General features: G+C 39.4%; 1 protein-coding gene across 1 annotated transcript in view; it reads right to left on the bottom strand.

The window, feature by feature from the left end:
• Positions 1-17,320, bottom strand: part of AK5 (adenylate kinase 5) — a 91,106-nt gene extending 73,786 nt beyond the window's left edge. The window contains exons 1-5 of the mRNA XM_061451551.1: positions 16,913-17,320; positions 14,972-15,158; positions 13,824-13,991; positions 7,814-7,983; positions 7,580-7,693 (exon numbers count right to left, since the gene is read on the bottom strand). Of these exons, the coding sequence (XP_061307535.1) occupies positions 7,580-7,693; positions 7,814-7,983; positions 13,824-13,991; positions 14,972-15,158; positions 16,913-16,972 (699 nt within the window). The 5' untranslated portion in view covers positions 16,973-17,320. The remainder of the gene's footprint in view (positions 1-7,579; positions 7,694-7,813; positions 7,984-13,823; positions 13,992-14,971; positions 15,159-16,912) is intronic.
• Positions 17,321-20,113: the final 2,793 nt, after the last annotated feature.

Here is a 20,113-nt window from a genome sequence, read left to right as displayed (position 1 = left end):
CAGTGCAGCTAGTAAATAGGAATCCCTATCTGCAAATGTTAATGCTAAAAAGAAAGGTCTAAGCAGACCTCTGGTTCAGAACTGCCCAGCAGGCACCTCCATTTGCTCTTCTGAGGATAAAGAACTGAAAAGGATTGAGCTCTCTTTTGGCTAGTTTGGCTAGCAGAGTCCTTGTCAGAAAAATAGGAAACCTGAGGTCTAGGATCTCATACCCAGCAGAAAATTGAAGCAGGACAGTGTTCTACCTTCCAGGAGAGAATACAGACAGTAAGACTATTCCACAGGCTTCCTGCTCAAGTTTGGCTTTAAGAAAGTAATGGAAAACTCACAGGGCCAAGAAGAATGAAAGAGAGGAACCACAGCAGTGCAGATAGCTGATATGCTAGCCCTCCAACTCATACAAATGACTGGGTACATAGATCCAGTAGGAGACTGTACCTGAGGCTATCAGCCTGGAACAATTAAGTGGAGATTTGGGAGAAGGGAGATAGAAATTGAGGAAGGAATGAAACGAAGAAGACACACAGACCATGGTGGGAAAAAAAAAAAAAATGCCTTTACCAGAACAAAAACCTATTGCAGAGAAGAGATCCTTAAGAAGATTCACAGAAAGGCTGCATTCATTTTTCTAGTTGTTCTGGAGCCCACACTCCTGGCCAGTGACAGAGCAGGTTTCCTACAAGAAGCTCTTTGCAGAGCATGAGCTTGGCAGACAGTCATAGCTTAGCTGCCTACATACAGGTCAAACACCTACATCAAACTTTTGAGGGGACTGCAGACGTCATTTTTGCTTTGAGGTTTAAGTACTGGACTTGGAGGAATAGTACTGCTGTCCTTAGCCTGTGAGACTGTGAAAGTACAAGTCAGTTTTTCCCAGCATCCTATATATTGCCATCTACATAGTTCTACTTTAACACAATTACTTTCCATAATAATCTTCATAAGGAATATATTGGTGAGTTAAACAAAGTTAACTTGTATCACAGCCACGATTAACTAGTTATTCTTTGTAGGTGTAGTGTGTTTATGAATATTCTTAATGACATTTTAAACAAAGAATCAGTAAAACCTACTGCCTCTTCATTACTGAAATTAAAATTTACTTCTTCAAATACAGTCTTGTCACCCAGGCCATTTAACACAAAAATATTTTTAAGATAATTTCTATAAAAGCAGTCTTTTATCAAGGAATTAAATTATATTCATTAATGAATATTTTATTCTAGTACCTTTTCCACATTTCATTTCAAAACTTACAACTAATATATTTTAAGCAAATTTCATCTGTATTTACACTATTGAAACTAAACATTAATATTGGTGAAGGAAATGATGCAATCAGAAGTTATGCATGAATGATTGAAAGTGGAAAAAAACCCACCAAACTAAAGCAGTAATTAAAATTAACTGGAAAACACTGAAGTGAGAAATTATTTCTCCTGGGAAGGGTAAGAACACTGCCATGTGAGAGATTACATACAAAGTCAAACTACAGTTTCTTCTTCACAAGTCATTTGAGTTCAATACACCAGTCAGAGGCATTTCATTACAGTGCTTGTGGAGAGGAAGATACTTAGCATGCTTGAGCATGCTGGTATTGTAGCTGACTTGCTGAATTTCAAGCTGACACGTTAATGGTAAATAAACCATTTCCTCCTTGGCACTTTTGAACGTGTGTTTGGAATCTAAACCTTTGTACTATTTGCACTCAGCAGAGATCATGGATACCTTAGAAATTCATTCTTTAGGATAGCTTTATGCCTAGGCTCAAACTGAAAGGCTAAATAAATCAGTATTAAATCTGTGCTGCTACACAGAAGGATTTCAAAATTACCACAACTCAGAAATTATCATCTATTTAAAACAAATATATAAACTGGCAGTTCTCTTTGCTTTTACGACATTAAAATTCATGTTTTCACTCTTATTCCACAATCATGACTGCCTGGAACTTTGTTTTAAAGTGAGAACTGAGATTCTCATACTTAAATGACTTTGGGGCTTTATTAAAAGGACCCCTATTCAAGTGTTGGTGGTATTGATTACTTTCTGAAATTAAGAAATGAGAGTCAGGGTTTGGCAACAATCCAAGACTTCCAGTGAGAGAAATTATGCATCAAATATTCAGTTTTCAAAGAGAAAAATACAGCTCTAATAAGAAGTTCAGAGAAAACTCAAACACAGAAAACTGCAATGCTCACAGCTATGAGTTCTCACAGGCTGCAATGAGTCTGCAATGAGGAACAGACCATTAAGAAAAGAAGCTGGTGTGACTGATCAGAATAGCAGTTGCTGCTGCTGGTTGGCAAGCACTACTGAAAATCTGAAAGCATCACTGATACCATCTTAAAGACTTGCCTTCTCAAAAGATATAGATATAGAAACAGTGATATTAATAACACTAAGAGGGGAAAAAAGAATCAATTCAAATGTAAAATTCCTTAGATGTGTAAAGTGCTTTTTAATTTACTTACTCCACATTGACGTTATTGCTGGGAAGCAGTGTTTATTACTTCTGGTTTCTAGATATGAGCAGCAAAAAAAAATACTGGGAGTGCTGCAAATGATGCATTGCTTTATCTTAGGCACTTCAGTCATTGAAATGTAATGTGCTTTAATACAATTCTGCCTAGCAACACGTTGAGAACTTAGTGTCCACACAAGTGTTTGGCAATATAATAAGGAAGAAATAGTCGTCTTTTAGCTATACCTATGTTTGGGAATGTTAGCATAAGTTGGTTTGCTTTGACTCGTTTACTAAAAATAACATTTTTTTTTGCAGAGAAAAGTTCAGCTTCTGGATTAGTCAAAGGGATAAAAATGCGCTGGTAGTACCAGAAGCAATTATGAGTGAAGTTCGCAATAGTTCATTATTATTTTGGTTTTCTATACTAGAACATTATGCAGGACAGGTACTGTAACTACAGTTCAAACATATAGGTATCCATTTGATTTTTTCACAAAATGAAGAAATCCTGAAAGCTTAACTTAAATAGTGTCAAGTGCCAGTAACAGCTATGTGAGGCATGAAACTGAAAGAATTAATTTAGCATAAATAATTTGTTACCTTAAAAAGTCTGTAAATACAGCACAGTTAGATTTTACATGTGCTTGCAAGAGAAAGCAGACACCTTAGCTGACCTTTTCCTCTACTAATATGATGAACCATTTCCATTATAAATTAGTTTATCTTTACAATAACTCACCACAGTTCTTATTGGTGAAAGCCATGTAACAATAGATATAAAAAGGTTCAGTAAACAGCATTCAGAAGGCAGCTATAGCATTACTGTTTGGGAGCAAGACAGATTTTATTCCCTTTGTGCCTTGCCTGTCCGCTGGTCATGACCTGCTTTCCACAACATGCACTGGTGGAGAAAGGGGAGATGATCTGATGTGGCTCAGACCAAAAACTGTACAGGCTCTCTCCTGGTTCTCCTTTCATTGACCACTGTGGCTACCCCATATCTATTCCAAGTTTTGACTTCCTGGCCCTTTATGTGAAATTTGGTTCAGATACTTTCTTGATCCCACTGTATTATAACTCACAAAAAGGAACATAGGGGTAATAAAACAATACAGACTTTTTACGATCAACGAAGACCTGACATGCTTTCTTGAACTATAATGGTGTCAGGTTTGTGTAGCCTGTTTTGTTTATAGACTTCCTATTTCTCTCACATTTGTTCAGATTACTGTCTGAATATCTTGTATTACTCATCTCTATTTCCATTCAGTTCGATAACTTGTCCTCCATATTCTGCCCCTACAATTCATCATTGGGATTACTATACATATTTTTGGAGTTTGTTTCTGTCTGTGTAAACAATGGCAAAGGAGAAAGGCTATACAGTGGAAAATGCTGCTTTTAAACTGAATGCTTGCTTATTTCAAGCTTCCATGATGTGGTGGTTTTGGCTGGGAGTTTATTTTCTTAGCTAGTATGGGCTCTGTTTTGGATTTGTGCTGAAAACAGTGTTGATAATACAGAGTTGTTTTTGTTATTGCTAACCAGGGCTTGTAAGTCAAGGCCTTTTCTGCTTCTCACCCCACCCCACCAGTGGGTAGGTTGGAGTTGCACAAGAAGTTGCGAGGGGTCACAGCTGGGACAGCTGACCCCAATTGATCCAAGGGATACCTACCATATAACATCATGCTCAGCATATAAAACTGTGGGAAGAAGAAGGAAGGGGGGGGGAAATCTTCAAAGTTACAGCATTTTGTCTTCCCAAGTAACTGTTATATGTTATGGAGCCCTGTTTTCCTGGAGATTACTGAACACCTGCCTGCCAATGGGAAGTGGTGAATGAATGCCTTGTTTTGCTTCACTTGTGCATGCAGCTTTTGCTTTAAGCTGTCTTTATCTCAACCCACAAGTTTTTTCACTTTTACCCTTCTGATTCTCTCCTCCATCCCACAACGGGGGAGTGAGCAAGTGGCTGTGTGGTGCTTAATGGTGCTTAGTTGCCTACTGGGGTTAAACCACAATACATGGGGTTACAGATGAATATGCATTCCATCATACTCAAATGATGAAGGATAAGTGAACAGTCACCCTTGTCTCTGCTGCTCATTCCTTCCACTGGCATCTACTTTATATCCTATATGACTGAAAGAACTGAGAAAGGCAGCATATTCTATTTATCCTTGTACAAACTTACCATCATTATTTTAATTCACATCATAAAATCCACAAGTGTTCTAGCTCCTTTATGGAACAAATGATAAAGTCTCTGTTCAAAAGCACACAATTGCATTTTAGAATCCTTGTAATCAAAACAATTAACAGCTATGAAGGGATCATGAGTGAAGAAAACAAGTTAAATAAATAGTAACTCCTACTTCATGCATTTTTTGACAGTTCCCCTAAGTGTAACCTTTAAAATGGCTTGTGTTATACAACTTTTTCTGCTGTTTTAAGGTACATAAGCATGCAAAGATCTTAAAGGGACTATCTGTAAGAGTCACCCATGACAAAATGTTACTAGCAATAAGAATTAGTTCTTACTCAGAACTTTTTATCAACAGATCTCTGTTCTACACAGGGTGTCTTTGTAAAAATAAGAAATATGAATTACAGAATAATGTGATTTGACTATTTGCATTTTGTGGGATTTCACCGTTTTCTTCAGAGGGATATTTATTCCATTGCTTAATAGGTCTTCTAATCATAAAGTGCCTTACTAGTTAAGCAACACTGAAATGAAAACTAATTATTTCTCATCTTGCCGTGGAACACACCCGCAGCATTTTTAATTGCAGACCTACACAAATCATCACAACAGTTAATTACTGAATTCTCCACAACCCCATTGTGTTTCCCATTGAGGGATCTCTGAGGGCCTTAAAAGTGTTAGCATGCTTAATGTAAACAACCTGACATACTATGGATTACTGTCAGCCTCATCCCATGAAGGAAAATGGATACCACATCTGCTGATAGTCCCCCTTCCTTATCACAAGGCCTTCCTACTTATGGGTGTAGCATTATGGCTTATTAAAAGAATTTTAAAGAAAAACAAGCATATTTTATTTCTTTAAAATATAAATTCAAGCTAAAATACTGCATATATCCCACTGGATTAAATATATGGTTTATGTTGACATATCTACATCCTTCGGACATTTATTTCCATGGCTTTACACATGCTTGTATGAGAGGTCAGCTGCGAAAAAAGGTGAAAAGGGGGAGCTTAAGTAAACTAAATTTTCTTTCCTGTCCTCGTATAAAAGCTCTATGATTCTTTCTTTCCTTTCCCATATTTATTTTAGTGCAGATAAGGCTGAAAGGTGGTCCTATAGAAAGTGCTTTGGGATTTTTTTAGAGACACAGTCATCTGTCTTTCAGGAAGAATCAGGCCTTAAGCAGTATGATGCAGCAAAACCCATTAGACTGAAAACAAATGGACTCTGAAAATATGGTCGGGTCTAAAATGACTAAATCTGAAAAAAAAAATCCCAAACCCAAACAAACCAATCTACAGGATCCCTGAAGCAATAGCACATACTAAGAAGGAGCCAAAGTTTAGTATTTCTATCATCTGTCAGTCAGGTTTTTTTCCATGTAGGTTTCTACAGTCAACAACAGCTAACCAGGCTGGCAGAAGAGAATGTTTCACATTAAATGAGGAAGTACTATAAAAACATATTAGAAAGGTACAAAGGGAAGGTTCAAACATATATGAAATATAGTACCCATCTTTCTCCTCTTCTACAGCACTGCCTGAGCTTTTTCTGTTACCTCCTGGACTCCATTTCTTGCTGGTATTACTAATGGACCTTGTGATGGGTGCGCAAATGTTTAACTGATTTTCCTTTGTAGAAAGAAAATCTGACCCTAGGGTAACTCAAAGCACTTAATTTAATTCCTGTCAGTTCTTCCTGTTTCACATCACCCATTCTTTCATAAACCAACGTCATCACAAAATTATAGCACTAAGAAATGCACTCAAGTCACACTATCACACAATATACTGGACAAAAAAATGAGGCAAGGAAGTGACCATTAAGCCCAAATTTCTGATGTTTCACTTATAAAATAGTTTGTTAATTATAAAGGGATATAGTTGGCAACCATTGACTTTTTTCCTGTAATAACTATTTTGTCTGTTTCCTTTCATTTCCTCAGTTTAGCCTTCTTTATTTTGCCCAGAATAACACCTTATAAAAGCACGCTAATGAAATGCCTCGCTGGCTGCTTTGTTTCGTTATTTCTGTCTTGGCAATGCCACTGGGAACTCAAAGAACAGAAATGGTAGTTCACCAGAATTTGTGAAGGACTTTGAGACTCTGCATGAGGCACCCTAAAAATTCAGCACTGAAACCACAACCTTTACTTGTGACCATAACTGTTAACAGTGTTTGATCAGAAAATGACATAAGCTGTTTGTTTTTCCACTGAATTTAAGTATTTTTAGACTAGTTTAAAATACATGCATGAAAACAACATGTGAGTAGAACTTGGGAATACAGTTTTAGCTGACTAAACCTTAGAATTGTAGTTTAGGTACCAAAATGATCTGAATTTCTAAGAAAAGAGCATCATTTCTAGTTCACAAAAATTTGCAGAACGTGGGCAGTTTTAACCCTTATTTTATTCCAGTCTTTCCAATGCACTGTAATAAACTTGAGATTAAAAGCGTTGTGAAGATATACACTGATTTAAGTATGTTTCTCTCAGTGTAGATTAAATTGACAAATAGATATGGAAATATAATGCCTTTTCCCTTTCTAAACCACTAAGATACAAAAAATAGGAACTGTTAGACTTGATGTTATTTTCTTCTTCATCTTGAGAGGGGATTTTCATAGCTGAGGTAAGTGGCTTGGATTATTGGTTATCTTATCACATTGCCTTTTTACAGAATGTTCTGCCTTTAGCCAGGACACAATATAACATAAACCAAAAGGATAACGTTTTGTCAACCTATAATTATGAACTTGCAGGGATTTAAAGAGCAATGCTCAGTTAGAAATAACATCTAGCCTTTCTTGGAATCTCACTGTGACTGATGACTTCAAGAAGCTTAAGTGTTGCAAAGTTATGTAAGTTATTTTAAGAATAAAAACAATCTCTTACTTGGTCCTCAAAGGAGATTGCTTGGGCAACATCTCTAGGAAATCCATCAATCACTATACCCTCTTCATCAGGGATCTGCATTAATCTCTGCTTTATCTCAGTTATGGTTGTTTCCTTACACAGAGAGAAGACGTTAGTTATTTCATTTTGTAGAGGAGGTTTTCTTGATGGTGCACATTAATACAGAACGTACAAATCTTTCAAAAGTAAACATTAACACAGGATACACTGTACCTGAGGGGCCAGTTCTCCAGTAGTAATTATTTTGGCAATTAGACTCCATTTTCTATTGCTGCTTGTGCTGTGTATCTTCTTCCTTAACAGTTCACCAACTGATATGTAGTTAAATCCATAATGTTCTGCTATTTTCAAACTCTGTGTTCCTTTACCACTTCCTGGGCCACCTATTATTAATTACAAGCAAAACATTCAATTAACCTTTCATCTGAAGTACCCAATCACATGTGAAATCTTTGTTATCATCACCAATTTTCCAGCCGTTACTAGAGCAAATCTCACAGCTGCATGACTTGTTAACAGCCATTAGAAATGGGTCTCATCCACCTGATTGCAAAGGTAACAGTTTGCGAAATGAAGTAAAAAAAGGAATACAAGTCTACTTGTGAATTAAAACCAAACGCACTCTTTTAGACCTGACCTCATTCTAAAGCTGCTCCTGGAAAGGAATTTTTCTTGATTTGTAGTAGAGGAACAGACAATGAACTGGTCCCTTCTTGACCTCTGTGAATCCAAAGACAGACAGATAGTCTGAAGTGTATTCATGTCAGTAAGAATCATACTTGATTAAATGAGACAATTAAATCAATGGACTAGTCAAGAAATGGAACTAATAAAATCTGCTCCTAAATACGCTTGCATGAGTTTCTGAGGTTTTCTAATTTTAAAATACAGAAAAATATTAAATAATCAGCTGAGATGTTTCCATAGTGATTTGGTACAAAGACTTTTATTGAACTACACATACTTCTGGTATTGATGCTTGAAGCATCTGATAGAGAAGCAATCTGTTAGGTTCAGCTTGCTGGACAACTTGAATAAAGAGACCCTTCAGTACAGCACAGGAAGAGTAGGTATTGAAACCACAGAAAACAGCTACCTTACATAGTGTCTGATTTTTTTTTTCATGCATTCTTGATTATGCTGTCCAGCTGACCTTTGCTTCAACATTTCTCACTATGTCTGAACTAAAAGGGCACACTACGATGTGAGGAACAGAGAAACTGTAATGCAGGATGTAAAACCAGGAGATTGTTTTGATTAAAGGAAATGCTTATATATAGACAAGCATGTTACTGAACAGCATAAGAAAGCAAAACCAAACAAATGTTTTTATATTAATTCCCAACACTAGTAGCTGGTTTTTTGGGAATTGTGTGTAAGAACATTGAATTTTATTTCAACAGCCAAAGACTTGAAATTTATTAAAAATATCAATTTTTTATGAACTTTACAACAATGTAATGACAGTAAATATGAACCCAATGAGCTTCTTGTTAGTAATCATATTCTTTCTTATATTATCTATTATTCCCATAAACAGCTTTTAGGCATTTATATAATGAGTACAGATTTGATTGCAGGACAAGCTTTGCAGTATTTCTTCATAATATGGTTGTGACACTCTGTGTAACCAGATTCAAACCTGTGCACCAGTATTACATGTCAGAGAGCTTTCAGTGTTACCAGTAGTCACTAGGAACTCTTCTGTATCCCGTTGCTGTACGGCAGCTCTCCATCTGGTCTTTGTAACTCAGATTGGACCCCACTTAAAGAGAATGTGCAGGGAAACCTGTGTGTTCTTATGGTGTTCCCATACCCTGCCCACACTTAGTTATACCCTTGGGAAAAAAAGGTTTTAGCATTACCCAATTAGTTTAAATAATGCTTAAATCAAGCCAGGTTAAGATAAATGCAAATATAAGCATTTATTTGGAACAACCAGCTAATCAATACAGCTACAGATGTTCTTAAAACACATAAGCAAAGAAAGAAAAACTGTATCTTATCTCTGTGCAGTAAAATTACAACTGAAAAATATTTTCCCCTCATTCACTTCACTTGCTGTTTCTCTTCTGAAAGGCATCTGCTTTCTCCTTTCAGCAGATTATGTCACGTTTTACAGCTAATCTTGCATTTCAATTCTTCCAGGTGATCTAGATGGGCTTAGTTTTTCCAGTTTGTACTCCTTTCATAGACTGTTGAGCTATCCTCTTTGTTAGACTAAAGGATGTTTCCCTTTTGCAGATATGCGAGCATCTGATATACCAGGAATAATTTCCTCCACTTAAGTGGCCACACAGCAATTCTGCTTCGGCTCTCCCCTCTCCCTATAACGGCACGCTCATCCTTCTCCACGACAAATGCATTTCACCAAACTGCACATTGTGTTTCATCCCTGTTTGACAAGTGTTCAAACAAGATAATTCCATGTAGTTTACAGTTTATAATAGGTTCTTGATAATCTGGAATGGTAGCAGGTTTGGAGTAACTGATTCCCAACGTCTTTTTTTCTCACATGGATGAAAACAACAGCACTAAAGGTGCAGCTAATTGTTTGACGATTGCTGCCAGTTTGTATGGAGCAAATTTTTCCAGGTGAATGAACAGGATTATTACTCCTTACTGGAATTCACTCTGTTGTAAAGATTTCCAAAAGCAACCCTCTCTCTATACAAAGCCACATACTGCAATCTAATGAGCATAACACACAAATAATGTATCTTACATGTGTGTGTTTATACATACGTGTATCGTTTATTACTATAAATTTAAGAAGCTTTATTTGCTGACAATAGGCCTAGCTACTGGAGAAAAGGGGCAGTTGGTTGCAACTGTGCTTCAGAGCAAAGGGTTTATAAAACATACTGGAGCCAATGCTGCGCATAATTCCTGCAGATACAGAACTTCTAAGGAAGGAGATTCAGTTTAACTTCCCCAGAGACTCAAGACACATTTGAAACAGACTGTGTTGCATCCCAGAAAATAAAGATGCAAAATATATATAGGTAATGTAAAAAATTAGAAAATTTGACAACAAGGAAAATAGTATCTGCATTCCAACAATGATACAAAAGATGCCAGAAACATTACTGTTACTTGAAAAAATATCAGTCTCTGTAAAACCATAAAATAGCTGAAAAAAACTTTTTGAAACCAAGTAGACAGACTTCACACTCCTATTCGGAAGAGCTTTGCTTTGCCATTAAACAGAAGAAAAGAAAAACATGTAGTCTGGCACTTTGAATTTCAAGCAGAAAAAAACTAATAATATGTCTGCTTTAATGTTCACAAACTTCTCATACTTTTTGTTTTTCTAATCCAAAAATATCCCCCTATGGATAATCCCTAAATGCAATTATCTGTTTACAAGGTAAGGGGAAACACTCAGGTAATAAAATAAGAGAAAAGTGATAGGACAAAAATACTTCCCACAGCAAATCTCAGTAATTTATTGAACTATGTATCCATTCCTGACTGTTCAATAAATCATACTGAAAAACTGTTTACAAAAAATCACTTTTGTTTTTCATTCTTTTAACTTAGTCTGAGATTACACATTATTCAAGAAAAGCATGATGATTTTACATACTTCTTAGAAGATATCTAAACTAGTGAGCATTTGCAGCATCTAAAATTATGTTTTCTAACTGGTTTCAAGTAATGATTTGTAGGCCCCAAAAGTTTTACTAAAGCAGCTGTTTTAATCTAGTTCCGTAAATGGATTTAAACCAACTGGCCAGCCGCTGGCTGACACTGCTATCTTTGATCTATCCTTTAAACTTTGATTGTAAAGGAAAATATAGTCTTTTAATATTCACAAATATTTTTTTATTAAATGCAGTTTAAAAACATACTGAACCACGGAGCTAATGCCACCAGGTAATTATTTCTTTAAGATCTTTGTATTCAGGCTGTATCAACTGTAAAAAAGTGTTTGTCAAAATCTGCTAGGAAACACATTTGTAAACAAAATTCAGTCTTCTGGTGTTATAATGCCTTAGAAACTTCCCAGTGATTCAGATGTGTGCCATCCTGGCTGGTTCCATCTGGTTTTCCTAAAATCCAGTCACATGCTCACTTTGCAGCTTTACAGCTTTACATTTCACCAGAAGACTTTTCTGCTAGCGCAGACAAAAGCACCCAACCCCCCCCCCCCCCCCCCCCCTAAGTGAGTTCTCTTTTGCCTTGGAGCTACCTGGTTCATTATAAGAATGACAGATTTCACAAAGCAAAGTTGTAAAAACCTTTATGGAAGCATTAAAAAGATCTTGGGCTAATGCATTATTAAAGAAAAGTTCACCAAATGTGCAAAGCAGAAGACAGGTCTTTAACTTCTTTTCAGTACCCAACAATGAAGGAGACCGGTACCATCTGAGCTAGGCAATACGATTAGTTATCACTAGTTAGACATAAAAACCTTGCATACCTGAAGTTTTCACTGTCATCTTCTGCAAACTGAAAGATACGCAACACTTCTTTTTGTGTAGAATATTTGTCTCTTGAAATTAATAGCGCACTTTTTTCATTTTCTCCCTTTCATTCAGTATATTATTATTCTTTGAATAACTAGTTGAATTTGGGAGCAATTTTCTTGATACTGTGCAAAATTGGACAGTAGCTGCTAAGCTACATATAGTACTGTGTTTCTAACAGATCACACTATAATAGAGAGACTCAGAGAAACTCATTTGTAAAATAAATTTGAAATAGACTTTGTAGACTGTTTATACTGTTCCCTATATAAATGGGGGAAGAAAAGCTCTGTAAAATCCATAGTCTGTTCGCTGTATGCTGGCATTCAAGGATTTAATTTCAAATACCCCTGCACTCAGTTCCAGGGGTGAAAGCCAATCTCTCTTTATCTCACCTAGATCAAACCTTCATTCATCACTCTACTGCAACACGGCTATATAGATTTCAATGCCTTAAGAGCCTTCTGTGGTCACTGAAAAGGAGCCAGTTTTTCTCCTTTATGAAAGGAAGGCTAGCTAATTAATTAAGATGAAGGAAAGGCATGTGTTACTTCTCCATCTACTGCAAGCTTGATAGGTCAAAGGTGCATGGAAATGTTTGCATGTTGAGATTTGTAATTCTGAAACAAAAGTTTAACAAAATTGAAAAACCTAAGCAATTCTTTTTGCATACCTGAAATACCTAGCAAACTGCCTGCTTTTCTGTTTTCAGTATATTGCAATATCACATTACTAAGAACCGCTGCGTGCAGAGCCTAGTCTCTTTTACTATTCTACGTACTATTCTCTGTTATGGAAGCAGTATCTCTCTTTGATATGTATAAGGCTTTACAGACTAAAAATGTGATTCTCCACCACCTGACACCTCTGCTGTGATTACTTAAATAGTCCAGAGAACCAGGGAATTGGGCCTGGTGATAAAATTTCAAAAGGCAACTATGCCCAACGACAAAGAAACTGATTCAGAAAGCTTAAATTCAGAAAAAGAATAAAATGTAGATTTACACTTAAATTGCAGCTATTTCTTAACAAAAACTATGACTGTCTGAGGCTGGAAAATACCAGTTGCTTAGGAAGGACACTGAACAGCACACAAGAAGGAACTTGGGGAAAGAGCACAATTACCTAATGATAATTGATCACTCACTGACCAAGAAGTTAGCACAGGATTCATTCGCCAGACAGATGTAAGGGTTAATTTATCAATGCAATGGACTAGTGACCACGTACACCCACTCCAGTTGGGCATACATGAGCTCTCAAGGTTCTAAGTACAGAGGTCAACAACTCCCTATCACCTTTTTGATCTAGCTTATCCAGTATTTTTAAATACCCTTTTTTGTGAGCCGGTTTTAGTACAACTACAATTGTGGTTTAGTTCAGATCTGGATCACACTTTGGAGAAGCACTTTGGTTCACATGGTAGAGCTGTCTTGAAATGCATGGGACAGGTTTGTTTTAGTTTAAATCTAACTGGCAGATGTGCTCCATAAGCAAACCATGAGCTCTCCAGTTGCTGATAGGCAGTTTACAGAACATGATCACAGGTGCTCACTGTAACCTCTAAAACACAGCTGGGATGCTATATCCTCAGCACTAACAATTTCACTCTCTAATTGGACTGCACCACTTGCTATTGAAGATGGAAAAATTGTGTTAGGATATATAGAGGCATTCAGTGTATTTGCAGCACAAATAAAAAGGCAAAGTAACAAAGATACGATCTTGTCAAACTGACTCTGCCTTCATACCTATGACAAGGATAATTTTTGGTCGAGGTCTTGCAGGATCAAATACATCGTACTCCTCAATTAGCTCAGCAGTTTCGGAGAGGTCGGTGTCACTCTCTATGGAAAATTGTTGGATTGGAGGGAGACGGTCATACCGTCGGTACGGGAAGTTCGAATTATCAGGCATCACTGTAAAACAATAAGATAAACAGGGAATTGTGTGGAAATACACAGAAAACTCAAAATCTATTGTGCACACAGATCTAAATAAGTATAATAAACATAAATATCTCCAAATTTTATAACGTGCTTGCTCTTACTGTAGTAAATATCCCTTGCCTCTATTTAGCTGATTTATTACACTGGAAGCACTAGAAGCCAGTTTTCTTTGGTGTTTCTTTACGAGCCCATAAGCTTTTCTGTGGAGATCTGCCCATAGCACCTCAAGTTCAGCAGTGGCTTCTGAGAAGAAAAGCCTTGCATTGTGCCAATAAGCTATAGTACTAAGCAGAACTCTTCTGGTGATACATGTTGTGCAGAGAGATGGAGACAGTATTCTTGCTAATTATTTTAATGAAATGCTGGATGAAGGAAGAATAACTATGGCAACTGAGAGATGAGCTAATTACTCTTTGTTAACATTACAAATAAAATAATTACAGGTAGTGGTATAGCATTTGCTTCGATTTTCTGAGATGCACCTTTTTCTATGAGTTTATCATTTACACTGTACTTAGTAAATTAGCCCATAGCTCCCATATAAACTAGAAAAACAACCTAGTCTAACTGCACTGAAGCAAGTATGTACATCATCAGTCAGAACCAACTAAAGATGTAAGTCAAGTGCACTGAGTCAACTTTACCCCTATCTTTGCAAATGTTTTAGGGAGGATACGAGAACTCTCTCCACTACTGTGTTAAACATTCACACTGCAAACATCCGTAATTAGGCTGCAAAAGACTACAGTTTCCTCTCTTGCATAGCATCCGTTATGGAGGAGAAAAGCAAACACCAAAACTCAAGGAAACAGAATCCTTGAATCCTTTGCCTAAGGAAAATCAGAATGAAGCATGATCTTGTATACAAGTAAGTATAAAATAATTCAGTAGTGGATGTAAAACCACCCACAGTGCATGAAATACAACAATTTTTATATTTAATACATTACCATTTCTGAAAAAAGACCTCCTGGGCTGTCCTCCATTGAGTGGAGGCAGGGTCTTCTTTTCTGGGCTGACAAAAGTGTCCCATTTCACTTTTTCTGGCCCTCCAAGCTCTTTCACTTTCTGCAAACAGCTTTCCAAATATTCAATTGGGTCATCAGGTTTGTAACACATTAATCCATTCAACAGGCTCTGCAACGTAAGATCAGAAATACACACTATAACGATAGGTGCCAGGAAAAAACAAGCACTTTGACTTTACACAGAGAAACCCCATATTCCTCGTACATTCAGACTCTCCCATTTCAAGCAAATGTGTGAGAGTGAGGCCTGTTAGTTTGGTTTGGTTTGCCAATGTCACAAAAATGATTCAGACAGGAAGCTCGCACCTTTGTCTTTATATTTGCCTCTATACACTGTGATCAAATCTGAAAAGAGTAAAAAGTTCCCTACATTTTTCTTAGAACTACACCTGGCAAATCTACATATTGGCAATGCACAAGCCAGCCTCAAAAGTTACATACTCTGTGTAGCCTACTACACCACTAAAATGTATCTTTTCCTTAAAGACTGGTGCACCCACAAGTATCTTATCTGTATTCTTGAGTCAACACTTAAATAATGAAAAATCAAAAGGAATACTCAAACTTCATCTTGATCAGTACTGGAGGAAAAACCCCAACCCCACAGTTCATAGGTGCTGCCAGATCTAATTGACAAGAAATTCCCAGCCACTAGAACACCCCTGCCTATGTTATGAATTCTGCACTAGTCACACCTATGAGCATTATCTGGAGTGTGAAAGAAGGAAGGAATGTCAGGCCCTGCTCTGACGCACAGTAATTGATTTTTCTTGACAAAGTGATACCTAAGTCATCAGCTCACCTCTTCACAAGACAACCTCTTAACAATGTCTTTCAGGGTGACTTCTGTTCCTTTGCGCTATTACTAAATTTTGTCCAAATAAACTTGAGGGTCACAGTTGGCATTATAATAAATAGCTCCAGTTCAGGATTTCCTCAGTCCCTTGTTATCTACACTTTATACAGTGCTTATTACTTACACACATTTAAATTTATAAAATAGGATGTCATTCCTATGCACCTCTGCCCTTACTATACTACTTAACCGATGGCAGCAACTACCCATGTATTTCTGCAGATGTGCACTGATTTTTAAAAACTGCTAGCTCGGGCGTTAAGCCTCTACAGAAAACCAGTTCTGTCTGCATCTCCCGTTAAACCATTCACATTCTAAACGCTGTAGTAAAACATTAGCATGGTGCAAGTCCTGTAATTTTCAAATACATAAAAAGATGTCTAGCTTCAGAACAGAGCAGGGAAAACACGTAAGCGTCTCTCTGTGTGTGTTTTACACAGATGGGAGGATGTCTGCTTAGGAACAAAATAAATCAACACTGCACAGAGAAGTAATTATCAACCATGAGCAGCAGGTAACTTGTCGGAAGCCAGCCCAACCCTCACCGAACAGTTGCGCGGTTATTTCCTCCAGACCCATGAAAACCTGGAGAAAACCTGGAAGACGCCCCCCGCCCGCATTCCTCGGCGGTCCTCTGCCCTGCGGACACACAAGTTCTCTGCCTCCCCGGGCTCTGGAGGAGGGCAGACCGCAGCGCTGCGCCGGGTGCGGCCGCCCGGCTCCCCGTGCGACCACGGAGGCTCCGTGCAGCAGGCAAGGAGCAGCCGCTCCCCGCCGGCTCCGCGGCCGCAGCCCCCACCCCGCGATCCGCGCTCCCCTGGCAGCGCCCCCCCCGGCCCTGCGCGGCGCGGTTCATCGCGCAAGGTACGCGCGCCTCAGCCCCTGGCTCCTCCGTCCTTCCAGCCACCTTCAGCCCGCGGCCCGCCGCGGAGTCCCAGGGCGGAGCACCCCCCCCCCCCCCCGACGGGGCGAAAGATGCTCCCCCCTCACCCCGCCGCCTCGCCTACCTCGAAAAGCTGCGGGATCTCCCTGCGGGCCAGATACTCCTTCGCCTCACCGGCGCTCATACCGCCGGCCGGGCACGCGGGGGGCCCGCGGGGCGCTGCTGGGCAGCGCCGAGCCCCGGCACGGCGCGGCGGTGCAATGCGGGAGCCTCGGGAAGGCTTCCGCGGGCGGGCGAGCCGGGGCGGGGAGAAGAGGGAGGCAGAGGCTGCCCGCCTCCCCGTCCCCGCTGCACGGAGGGAGAGGGAGCGCGTTTTCTCCCCGCGGGAAGCAAGAGCGTGCGCAGGCTGCCGGGGAAAGTTTCAGGGTGTGCCGGCGGTGGGGGGCCGAGCCTGGCTGCGAGGCGCGGGCAGGGTGCTCCGGAGTAGAGCGGCCACCCCCCGGGGAGGCACCGGCTGTTTCTGATGCCCTGAAACGCGCCCCGCACGCCGGGAGTGTGTGGCAGCACTGCGGAGAGGGCTGGGCACGGGCGTAGTGCTGGGGAGGTGGTGGAAGCTTCCCCGTTTACAGAGGTCTCTGCCCTTGGCATCGTTTTTTGGCTTCTGGAAGAGTGAGGCATTTTGTATGCTTTGGACTGGTAAAAAGCCATGAGCTGTGATCACTCCTGAGAATCTATGATCTGTGATCACTGGGTCACAGGATGAGACCTGAAGACATATCTGGTCCAACCTTCTGAGCACAGGGCAGTTCTTGAGGTGAGCACAGGGCAGTTCTTGAGGTAAGCACAGGTTGTTCAAAGCTTTAGCTTCATCTTGCAGAACCTCCAAGGATGGAGACTGCATCTGGATGGACTCTGGACAACCCATGCTTGGCTGGCTTTTTGGTGAAAAAGGGTTTTCTTACATTCATTTAACATTGCCCTTGTCTCAATTTGCCTCTTGCCCAGCCACTGCACAGTTGTGAAGAGTTTTGGTCCATCTCCGTAATATTTTTCATAAGCTTTAGAAAGCTGCTCTCATGTCCGTTCTAAGCCTGCCACAGCCTGAACAAGCCCAGTTTCCTCAAGCCCTTTGCAAGGGCAAGTGCTCTCAACCCTGACCATCTTCGTGGCTATCCACTCAACTCACTTCAGTTCATTAATATCTCTCTTTCACTGGGAATCCCCAGATGGGATGCTAAATAGGGGTAGCTTCTGTGATACTTTGTAGCATACTTGAAGTCTGAGTAGATTTGTTCAGTTGCTTAATTGTCCTATATCAAGTCTGATCATAGAATGGTATGGCTTGGTTTGGAAGGGACCTTAAAGATCACCTAGTTCCAACTGTTCTGCTGTGGGCAAGGACACCTCCCACTAGACCGGGTTGCTCCAAGCCCCATCCAGCCTGGCCTTGATGGGGCAGCTACAGCTTCTCTGGGCAACCTGTGCCAGTGCCTCACCACTCTCATAGTGAGGATTTTTTTTCCCCTAATATCTAATATAAATCTCCCCTCTTGATGTTCCAATTAGATTTTAATTTTGTTGAGTATCTTTTCTAAAACAACATCCATCTCATTTCACTGATGCACGCCCTAACAGAAATAGGTTACATAAGTGCAAGCCTATGAACAACAGTGCACAACTGCTTCCCACATCTTGGTATTTTTCGGACATAGGGTAGGTCTTCTCAGGAGTCTTTTAAGAAGCTTCCCCCCCTTGTATGTGAATTGTGGATCAATACCAGTTGGCAAGTTTTTCTCAGCTGCAGCTATGTACCTTGTTTTGCTGCTTCTGTAATTAAACTGCCTTCTTTTTGACTCTGCCCTGCCTCCAGCTTTTTAAGTAGACACTGTCCTTTCTACTGGAGAGGCTTCCAGTCCTTGTTCATTCCCCAAACTGCTAAATGCTGCCCAGAGGCAGTCCTATCATCTGACAAATCGGACTGGAGGGTTTTCCAAGCCATACAGTTACTCCCAGCAGCCTCCACTCAAAGGGCAGCCACTAACACCCTTTTGCAGCAGCCCACTGATGGATGGCCCACTCTCCAATTCACCTAGAGTATCTCTGGAAAACAGTTTGGATTAGGCAGTTTAAGACCCTTTCCAGCCTCACTTTTTATGAATCCAGTGCTGCCCACTGCGGGAAGCTGCAGTAATGTATCACTGAACTGGCCCTTCTCTTATGTTTAAGGCTGACTTTAGTTTTCACTGGAGAGTTTAGCCAGCATTCATTTGCAGTCTTTCTCATCCTCCCATGAACTCTGGACGTGGCTTTAGCTCCACTTTCCCTTTCTAAGATTTTAATACATCCAAATGTAAATTCATTGAAGAGCACAGTATCTTAATTTTGATTGAGTAAAAAATAGAGCAGTCTCTAATGTCCTAATCAAAAGGTACAAGATAAAATTGCTTTAAAAAGACTTTAAATGAAGCTTGCCAAGAGGAAGACTGAATTAAATAGGTATTTTCTTAAAATAAGATCTTTCCTTAGGAAGACTAATGGAAGATGCCACTCTATTTAGGAAGACAGAGCTGTGGGTTTGGCATTTTGTGGGAGTTTTTTTGTTTTTTTTTTTAATTTTGTGAAATAAAATATCAGCTGTATTATTACTGACTCAGCCAAATTGCATTTACAGGCTTTCAACATATATATTTTTATTTGTTCACCACATAGGGGGTAAATCAGTAGCTCATCCAATGTCCTGGATTGATAGGGAAAAATATTCCCTTTTACATGCTTTCAGTGGCATCTTCCCCAGGAATGTGAAAATATGTTGTGTAAAGTCTTGTCTGATATGTTTGGTTTTTCCTGCAGGCTCTCAGGCATTTTGCTCAGTCAGATAACACTAACAGAAAATACAAATTCTGACTGTTTTGCTATGAAACTCTTCTCATTATGCACATTTAAATTATTGTTTCAAAAAAAGAGTGATTTTGAGCTCATGTGATTTTTGTTGCACAAAATCAAAATCTATGTTGCAGAAATTACTGCCTCAGAAAAAAGATGGCCATTTAGGAAGTCTGTCAGAATGACTGTATGAAGTGTATCTGGAAAGGATATTTTTTTTTGGATCTAATAAGATGGCATTTCCTTCTGGAAGTAATTTTTTATGCGTTTGCCTTTGGCAAAATTCCTGTACTGAAACAGGGTCACAGGTGGATGCTTCTCAAAGGCTGTGAAGAACATCAGCAGCAAAGGATTGAGAATATATTAAGTTGGCATGCAAAGTGGGTTATTTGCCATACTTATTTCAAGTATGTAGGCAAGGTAAAGGCAGCTGTTAGAAGGT

This window comes from Pezoporus flaviventris, unplaced genomic scaffold, assembly GCF_033815535.1.
Source record: "Pezoporus flaviventris isolate CSIRO_AGI_PZ_B2104156 unplaced genomic scaffold, CSIRO_AGI_Pfla_v1 ptg000013l, whole genome shotgun sequence".
NCBI lineage: Eukaryota > Metazoa > Chordata > Aves > Psittaciformes > Psittacidae > Pezoporus > Pezoporus flaviventris.
The sequence above is the reverse complement of the archived record's forward strand: the minus strand, read 5'-3'. Positions and strand labels throughout refer to the sequence as shown.